Genomic DNA, 9,994 nt, shown 5'->3' with positions numbered 1-9,994 from the left:
AAACTAATTCATGTCATTTCAGTGAGTCATCATGGTTGTGCCCTGAGTCCTCTGTTGCTTCAGATGAGGCTGATCCCCATGGATTTACAAACACACACAAATACATGTCATATACACATTCAAGTCACTTGTTTTAAATAAATGCTTCCATTTTAATTAAGTTTTGGTCTTCATTGTAACTGATGAGCAGAGAGATGAGTGGTTGACCTCAGGATTTGTTAAAGTCTGGATACGGCCCTGACTGGGAGCAATAATCATAGTCACCGTCTTACTGGTATTTAAAACCAGAAGGTTACCGGCGAGCCTGTCACTGAACAAAGATGGCCAATCTGTCCAGTTGATGTGGTCTAAATGAAAAATATAATCTGTACTATCCCTTTACAAAAAAAAGCAAAAAAAGGGCCTTTTTGATTTGGTGCCATTGAAGGAGATAAAAACTGATGTGAGAAATCTTCTTGCGATTGTCTGATCGGGATTCTGCGTCTTTAAAAAGTGAGTTCCCGACGATCTGGAGGAGTGAGATCCATCCAGAGGCGAGGCCTTCGCTCCACAACCTGGCGCCGGAGCAGACAGATGTGCTGATGTGCCATTTATAGCCGCGGGGCCTTTTTTTTTTCCTCCCCCCTGACTTCTAAAGGCTTCCGCTGTCAAACCCGGAGCGCCAGGGAACGCCTGACACTAAAGTTAAATGAAGGTTAAACGGAGGCACTTCAAAGTGGGAGATCTCCGCCGAAAAAATATAACGAAGCGAAGGTTAATGTGTGCCTTTGTCGAGACACGGGAGCAGCTTGTAGCTTTCGGCCGTTATCCGTTTGAGGTCCAGTTTGGGTCAGAGCGCCTCCGGGCCGCCGGTTATTGGTTTGGTACACGCAGCGTGATAACAGGGTTTCTACGGACGCCGAGAGAGCGGCTCCGTTGTTGCTTCAGTGCATGTTCTGTGACTCCAGGCCGGCGGTATCGACTCCGTATCCGCTGGACACGAGCCAGCTGGCAGCATCCGCCGACGCCGTGAAACTGAGAAGAGATGCTGCGGAAAACAGGCAGCTTTCACTAAAATTTTAAAAATCAGCTCCATGTTGTTGCACAAAGGGGTTTGAGCTTTTTATGAAAAGGTAGTTTAAAAAAAATGAAGGATTAGAGCTTCATATTTTCTAGATGCAGTCTCTAAAACCCTGCTGGATCAGAAATCAAGCAGTGGTTCTTTCTAAGGTTTATTAACGCCTGAATAAATACTAATCTGGTGGATTTGCTTTGCTGCCGTAACAGATTAACTCATAAAAGCAAAACTTCACCTTCAGGAAGAGATTATTAGAACCGTTTTCCAAATTATTTCTCAACTCAATTTTGTTTTATCCATGACTTTTTATTTATTTTGTTAGAAAATGTAGTGTACATTAGCATCAACCCCAAAAAGGACAGGATATTTACATTGAATATCATATTTATGTTGTTGTAAATTTTACAGATTTACAAAGGTCAGTTTACAAGTAGACATGCATGTTTGTAACCAAAATAAAAGATAACAGGATAGAAAGTCATCCAGACAAGAATCGGAAAAGAAACAGCTTGAATTTAATAAAAACTGAATTAAAAAAAGTCAGAAGAAATTCATGCCAGTGAGTTAAATATCCAACTAACTGGTCTAATTTTGATTATTTTTAAAGGGGGGTGAATAAAAAAAGATTTTATCGACATTAATTTAATCTTTTTCTTTGTTCTAAGATGCAAAAACACCAATAAATGTCAACAGTGTATTACAAATCTTTAATTTTCTGAAGTTACAAACTATATTTTCCTATAACACTGAGGTTGTTTTAGTTTTGAATCATTTTTAAGGCTGTGGGCAAAGTTTATTTAGTGTAAAATGAGCAGGAATGGTTCTTTTTTTAATAGTAAAGGTTGCAGAAACTTCGTGTAAACAGAAAAATACGACCAAATCTACATAAATTAGCAGATTTACTCACCATAGATGTTGATTTAGAGATGAAACCTGGTTTTCCCTCCTTCTGGGTGAACTTGTTGTTGTTTCTCCCAAAGTTTTCATGATGATCGCTGGTCTTAAAGTGTTTTAATGTTTTGGTTTTCCTCCATTTCACTTGGTGCAGAATTCCCAGTTGCTAGCCAAATTGCTAGCCAAACTGTTAGCCAAACTGCTAGCTAGTTCGCGTTTTCTCCGGCCTTTTTTTATATTGTTATTATTTTTATTTTTAACAAAGTCTATTATTTTTATTAAGCGTCAGCTTAGAAAACAACACTGGTATTATTTAAAACGCTAAATTACCCCCACCTGTTGTCAAATCACCGGCCGAGCAGTTAGCTACGCCTCTTATGCTAATTAGCCGGCCGCTCCCGGACAGTTTAAAGGTAAACGCCCACCGGCTCTAACTCCGAATCTGATTAGTTGATTAAAACTGTCGATCCGAACTTATTTGTTTTAATTGGCTGAGAATTCTCAAACACTTGCCCAGAGACCGCAAACACAGAATTCTGATTGGTTAATTTTCTTTCGCAGCTAAAATCAAATACTTTTAAAGGCCCCACTATGTTTTCAATAAAACTTTGAATTAAAATAAAACAGAATTTATTGCTAGTTAACATGTTTTGCCTTCTTCCAATAAAGCTACAAAAAAACAAACAAACAAGTAAAACATTATATCTTTTGAGGGATAGCTCCATAAACACCATTACTGGTGAGAATGACTAAATATAGCAATATATGCACTTTAGGAAAATGTCACTAATGTTTATTAGTCCAGTAGTCAAAACATTGGTGCTACAAACATCCAGAGTAGTTGTATGTGTTCATCAATACACAGAATAATAAACAGAGTGAAACATCAGCGGCTTAATCTGGATATTTACTTTATTTGGCTCGAGTAATACGTCATATCTTCATGCTGGAGTTACAAAACCATGAGTCCGTTTTCTGTGCCCGTGTGGTTCTTTTTCTCAATCTGACGTGATAGCTGCAGAGGTAGTGGAAGGGCGGACACGTTGTGGACAAAAAAACAAACAAAAAAAAACCTGAATTATGCCGTATAATATCATTACCCTGATGAGAAAGCACACAGCACATCTGCTAACGGAAGGACGTGACTGCAGTGAGCAGACGGCCGAGACTAAGTGCATTACAGAGGTCAAAACAAATGGGTTCATACGCAGAATTATTACCACATTTACAGGACTATGACAACGCAGTATATAGGAATTACTCTTACAGGGAATAAACATGGATTAGAGTCAGTGCTGGACTTTCTGGTTTAAAGATTAGATTATTTACAACAAATTAAAGAGTGTAGATTTTGTAAAAATCCAAACAGCACAAGCTATAAGACATATTATTAAGATATTAGACCTGGTCTACCACTGGTCGTGTTCAGGTAGCATGTAGCACACAGTAAGGCACAGTTAGAGAACATCCAACATGATCCTAAAATCAACATTTCTTTAACATATATCAGTTTTACAGGGGAATAACATTTCATGTGTAAATTAAATATATTCTCTTGGTCAAATTTCAGCAAAATAATCTATTTTTTTAAAATATACATACAAAAATAAACGGAAGCTCAGCAGTCTCACTCATAAGGCTACAAATGTATGTAATTAGTTTATTTTGATTAGATTGATATGAAATTATATTAATTATTTTCTATTTTAAAACAAGTTAACAGAACAAAATACTCCACAGGGGGGGAAAATGGCTTAGCAGTACAACATGTGGAGAAGATTACCATCAAATTTTAATGATTTTGTCACAAAAACACTTGCTTTGCTGTTTTTTTTTAGTGATTTCGGCACATATTCTTTTATTTCTGACAACATATTACTCGACATGGACAAAATAAAGAATAAAAAACAAAGAAAGGTGCTGAAATTCATTGGTACTCCTCTAATTTCAAGGTTACATTCTGTTCTTTTTGCACATATTGCAATACTTTCTTTTTATATATTGAGTCAATAAAACCTTATCAAAAGAAAGACGAGAAAAAACAAAAACGTCTTGATAATTTCACACCATCTCACAGAACTGAAACCCTGTTTGGACATGAATATTAAACGATGAACGGTGGTCTATCACCAGCAGGGGGCAGTGTCATCAGGTAGAAAGTGATTGTACAGCAGGCAGTTTCACTCAAAGACAATCAGGATGGACATTAATGAATGAAAGTTCGTTCAGTTTTAACGAAGACAATCATAAGAAGATAAAATGCACCACCTTCATTAGCCTGGAATGGTTCTGAACCGAATAATCTGTAGATATCTGAGACTTAAAGACAGATTGGACAGTTTGAAGTGGAGTTCTGTGGTCAACCTCAGTCTGGAGGAGTTTAATTCTGACCAGACTGACGAGCTAACGGCTAATCTGAGAGGGATGCCATTTTAACTGGTTCATCCAAATATAATATAAATATTTTAGATGGCCGTCAGTTTCACATCGCAGGTATTTACATTTAACTCTGTGCCTGTTGGTGCAAACAGCAGCAGAGTCTAACTGCTGCGAAGTTACTGAACCAAAAGTGGATGTCGTTAGAACTAAATGTAAAAAAAATTGAATTTCCATTTTTGAAATTGGTCCATAATTATCTATACTTTTCAAGACTTTATCAGAACCCTGTTTGCCCCACATTAAATAAAAAAAAAATACACTGGAATGGCCAACCACAGCACAGTTTATGTGCTAACGTGGCGACAATTTGTGCTGCCATCTTGGAAGGTGCTACATGGACAACCATAGCCTGGCAGCAGACCTTAAAAAACCGTAAACTCAGCCAAGAAGTCGAATGTTTTCACTTTATCAAAACCTGAACTTCAAAGAACGTGATACTACATTTAATTTTATTTTTTTTAGGAAATACTAGTCTAATAAACTGTATTTATACCAGATACATCGCTCTTTCTGAACTTCACTTCTATAATTACTGTAAAGCAGGGTTCTGAGGGTCGGCACGTACGAGCTGACTGAAAATATAACATCAGTACGAGTAACAGATTTTCTTAATTATTACACATTCATCGAACAAGCTGTTAAATCTTTTTAATAGGTAAAATAAATACGCTAAATAATAGTGAAGAATAAATATTTCCAGAATTATGAGGAAAAAGACATTATATTAGTTTAATATTTTAGTGAAATTAATCACAGATATTGATGGCAGAGCTCTGGTTTGACTACGAAGAAGTGTAAAGTACATAAAGTGCAGTTATGTGCTAATTTGGCACTTGGTGATTTAATTACGGCAGTGGTAGAGCGCCGGGCCGGGCTAACGCTTGACCGGGCTTGGTGGGGTGGGAGGTTTTCAGAATATGGATGATTTCTGCTTATTGAAGTAAAATAAAGGTGTTTCTGTGCGTTTTTTGGACACGATAACACAGCGCACAGCATGCAAAAAGTGTTGTTTCTATATGTAAACAGGTAGCACCTAGCAAGATGGCAGCCAACAAATCCTGCCTTGTACCGTCAGTGGCAGGTCCAACGTTTTGCTCTCCTAGCTGTTAGCATCAGTCCAGTCAGAATTAAACTCTAATTCTCCAAATCGAGGTCGTTCAAAGAGCTTCCTACAACAGGTAAGATACTAACTGTTCATAAACTCTCCACAGAAATGTCCCAAACTATTTCTTTCCGTTCAGCCTTTTTTAAACTAAGATTCACTCGTATTGAAGAAGAAAAAGAACTGAGACCAGATTAAGGTTTTTCTGTTTGGTTTTTACAGGAAAGAGTGCAGCAGTTGTTCTTAAAATATGAATGATTTGATTCTGAATGATTTAGGACGCGAACACGGAGTGATTTCTGTGCGCAGTCGTACCTGGAGACGTGCTTTCTGCGATTCTCAAAAGCAAAACGAAACGAAACAACAGCCTCATTTTATCTTTGTTCACGACTGATTCCAAACATTACATTTCATTTGTAATTAAAACTTGTTTAAATTTGTATCTGACAGCATTCGCTTTTAAAAAAAATACATAAATGAACACAAACTGAATCAATTAAAAATGATGAAATGAGCCGAAAACTGAACAATGTTGACAATTACAGAACCCAGCTGTCTCGTATTATTAAGTGCACACTATACAGGACATATAGCTCGATTAGCATTGATAAATTAGTAGCATGTCGTTAATGACTCGAGTGTCCCTGGTTAGTAAATCAGTTAATTGGGGTTACGGACGCAGAACACACTTACCTAAAGCTTTAACACTCAGATGCAGACATATGAGGAACGGATTATAAATAATTCACATTTTAACTAAACGTTTATCAGCGTCGGACCATTCTATCGGGTTTTAACTGAAGGTGTGTGAACGGTGGCCGGTGTTCGTCCCGCTGCGGCCCGGGTTAAGGCAGTGTTTGACGGATCGGACCTTTCCTTGTATATTTGCATTAATATGTAAGCGAGTGTATTGCTCACGGCCTCTGTGTGTAAAGAGCCACTATTATGCAGATGGGTTTTGGTCGTTTATACCTTGTTAAGGCCCACAGAGGAAATTACATTCAGCCGTAATTAAATTCACTGGATTGCAGCAGTGTCGGGGTGAAAGTGTGGTCATTTCACTTTTAGTGCAGCGTACTGTCTGTAAGAGTGAGACTATTGAACCCAAGATATTTAGTGCAGCGGTTTACGACTCGATCAAAAGTTTGCGCGGGTTTTACGACGCGGCTTTACAGTGCTCAGGCGGGCAGCACCAACGTCACCAGCTGCGACTACATCTGTTCCTAATTTATGGCGGCGGAATGCTGGATATGCCACAGGATTGTGAGAAGCAAGAGGAAGGGATCGCAACGATGGGGCACGCCCAACAAACGTCGGTTTGAAATCATCCAACGGGACTTTCCACACATCTTCTGTTAAAACAGCAACAAGTACACAAAGTTACTTATTGTGCGACTAATGATTTCCCACCACGAACAGTTCTCCGTCGATCAGGCACCCAGAAGGGATGGTGCAGTTTAGGAGCAGATTGGTGTGATCTACATGCAAATCAGCAAAGAGCATGTAAATGATTTTAATTTGCCTCGAAGAGTCCCAAGGTAGGAATACCAACTCTTGATCAGGAATAATAGGGGTCATGTTTTTGGTGGTTGAATTGTGGGGTTTATAGACCTGTAACCTGTGAAGGTTCCAGTCGCACCAAAAGATCGTTGTACCGCGTGGCAGACGTTACAGAACTCCGTGGTATCTGCGCCTGCCATTTAAACACGGGTACTGGACTCCTTCCAGCCGCTGACCGGTATCAGCCGAACTGCCGGTTCACCATCCCACCTGTAGGCCGCCGTTAACGCAGGAGAAGAGATGGCTACATTTGGAGTAGAGCCAGAACTGGGACCATGGACCGATTAAAAAGGTGACCACCCTGAGGACAAGAGGAGACCAATCCTGCCGATGCTGTCGTTGCACCTGGCACCATGGTGTGGGGAGCCGTAGGGTCGGAGTTCAGGGTCATTTCTGAAAGCAAAGCATGTCTTACCCCTCCTGAGACATGGTACAGTCTGTCACCAAGACAACGCTCGTCCACGAACAGCCTACATCACGATGAGGTCCTTCTGTAGCCAACCAGTCCCCGTCGATCCTTCCCGACTGAACAAACGATGGATCAGCTTGGATATCAACCCCAGGGCCAATCTGGGCGACTCGAGGGGGCAGCTACAAGTGGGCCGACTTCCTGCAGGACAGGACGCGACTGAGTACGACCGCTGACCTGGGACCAGCAGTGTGCTCCACCATCTACCCAACCTGATACTGTAATCATTGCAACAGGTGTGGTTTCATTCCTGCCACTCCACCCGGGTACTTCTCTATTTTTGTCAGTGAGAATAAATTAAATTCCTCGATAATTATTATATTTGTGTCAAAGAAGATTACAGTGAAAGACAGACAGGACACAAAGACTTCTATTTATTGCCTCTTTTACACCGGCCCTAATTCAGAAGTCCGGCTCTACTCCACTCTACTCGGCTCGCGTTGCATCGCGTTCACACCGGCCAGTTTGTTCTGTAGCAGAGGAACGCCTCCTCGTGTTGCAGGGGGCGGGGCCGTGGCGCGGGGGGGGCGCTACCGAAACTTGGCGCAAGTTGTGTAAACAACGGAAGCGCTATAGACAACGTTGGCCCTGTGTTGTTGCTGTTTTTTAAACTTATGGGGATTCTCCTGAGACTTCAGGAAGAGAGGCGCAGTGGAAGAAATGCTCTGGATGCCGCCATTGTTGCGCGGAGTAGGACAGCTGTTATCCGCCGGAGATTTCAGGCTTTACAGGCCTTCAGCTGGGGGACAGACGGCAGAAACGTAGCAGGGTAAGCTAACGCTGTTGGTTATATTCCTACCTTCGCTCTTTATGCTTGCATCTGGCCACACCCACGACCAATGAGTGAACAGGAGCTAAGCTTGCGCTGCCCACCCTACTCCGAAGCAGGGACCAAAAAAGCAGGGACCGGCCTCAAAAAATGCCGGTGGAAACGCGCGCAAAGCATGTTTAATTCCTATTTTGAGCAGAGATGGGACCTTTAGAGCCGCTATAAAAGGGGCTTTAGTGTATTTGTAGTGACCACTGTTCTGTAGAAGCTTACTCTACAGAAGCATCGGACATATTTTAGGAAAAAGTTTATTAGGTGTTTAGTGAAATCAAATCGAATCCCTTACCCATATCTTTACGTTTTAAAAGTTTAAGCCAACCTCTAAAAGTGTCCCAATTGTTTTTATATTTCTGGCTCCTCAAACAGAGATTTCTAAGCGACGCACAACCTCACAAATAAAAGTATTTATGTCGAACCTTCTTCAAAATAACTAGTCAGGTGATGTGGGCAGATTTACGTTGAACCTATGGAACGATATCGACTGATGGCTGGATTACTGTTACACAGCATATGGAAATTAAAACAAAGGGAAACAGGAATTGGACTCTTATTTTGTAAAGGAATATTTTAGCTCCTGTGACTCTGAATTAAAGGCGAGGGGACGGGTGCAGGAGTAACTCTAGGACATGGGATTCGGCCCTCATCACCTTTCAGTGACTGAAATGTTTTTCTAACCACCACCAAAATGTCTTCAGTCAAGCGAGCTAAACTCCTTTGCGTTGTGGCAGCCATGTTTGTCAGTTAAACTCATAAGTGTCTAAAATTTCGTGGTTTCGAGGCCAAACCTTCCCCGATCTGGGTTACGTTCAAACAGCCGTGTTCTCATGAGGTTGTCTTTTCAATACGTCCAATATGAGCTGAAAGTTTAAGGAAAAACCTGCAATGACTATGTTTAATTCCTAATGTTTCAGTTGTATTCACAGCTAATGCAGCTTAACAAAAACACTATACCTCACAGATTCCTTCAACACAACTCCTGCTTTGGCAGTTATCTGAGAAGCCCCGTGGTTTCTTCGGAACGGTGAGAGGCACCTCTTGGCTCGGAGCTCAGTTCTGATCGCAGCTGAAGGTGTGTGAACGGGAAACATTTCAGATGTTGGTCTCCCGCTGCATGGACTCCTCGTCTTTCTGGTCTTTGTCGTCAGAGTCCTCGGAGGCCTGAGCTGCACCGTCCGCCTCCTTGCCGTCCCGAACTCGGTCAGGATCCTCCGTCTCAGTCCGCTTGTACGCCTCCGCCTGCTTGCGCTCGCGGTCCAGAAGTCTGTAGTTGATGAAGTTTCCGATGAAGAGCCAAATGCTGGCCACGATCACGACGCCTCCGCAGCAGAAATACATATACTTGTAATTTCCTGTGATATCGACCAGTTTTCCTGAAAGACAAATCAGAGTTTTAAAATGAGACATCTTACCTTTTTTTTTAGGTCTCTGAAGCTGTAAGTGTCAAACTCAGGACCGTAGCTCCCACTGAGGACCCCGAGGTCCGGACCTCAGTGTTTATAAAAACATGAATCCAAACAAGGCTTTTGAACGGCGTGGTTCTCTGCGTAGCTCCACCAGTTTCCTGTAGGAGGCGCTGCAACTGTGTGCAGCTGCAGCCAAACTCAATGTCTACGAAGAAGAGCGCAGCTTTGCTACCTTACTGCT

General features: G+C 41.3%; 1 protein-coding gene and 1 long non-coding RNA gene across 4 annotated transcripts in view; both read right to left on the bottom strand.

The window, feature by feature from the left end:
- Window positions 1-8,169, bottom strand: part of LOC112451479 — a 74,523-nt gene extending 66,354 nt beyond the window's left edge. Inside the window, exon 1 of the long non-coding RNA XR_003040304.2 lies at window positions 1,965-8,169. This is a non-coding gene — a long non-coding RNA (uncharacterized LOC112451479). The remainder of the gene's footprint in view (window positions 1-1,964) is intronic.
- A 1,030-nt stretch (window positions 8,170-9,199) lies between these two features.
- Window positions 9,200-9,994, bottom strand: part of zgc:165507 (uncharacterized protein LOC561188 homolog) — a 20,874-nt gene continuing 20,079 nt past the window's right edge. For 2 of the 3 annotated variants that reach the window (XM_017437417.3, XM_037981362.1), the window contains exon 5: window positions 9,440-9,720. In XM_017437417.3, the coding sequence (XP_017292906.1) occupies window positions 9,440-9,720 (281 nt within the window). Of the gene's footprint in view, window positions 9,721-9,994 lie in introns of all 3 variants that reach the window. The other variant, XM_025010876.2, reaches the window with a different exon arrangement.

This window comes from Kryptolebias marmoratus, linkage group LG18 (genome assembly GCF_001649575.2).
Source record: "Kryptolebias marmoratus isolate JLee-2015 linkage group LG18, ASM164957v2, whole genome shotgun sequence".
Classification (NCBI taxonomy): domain Eukaryota; kingdom Metazoa; phylum Chordata; class Actinopteri; order Cyprinodontiformes; family Rivulidae; genus Kryptolebias; species Kryptolebias marmoratus.
This window is presented reverse-complemented; position numbering and strand designations above follow the sequence as displayed.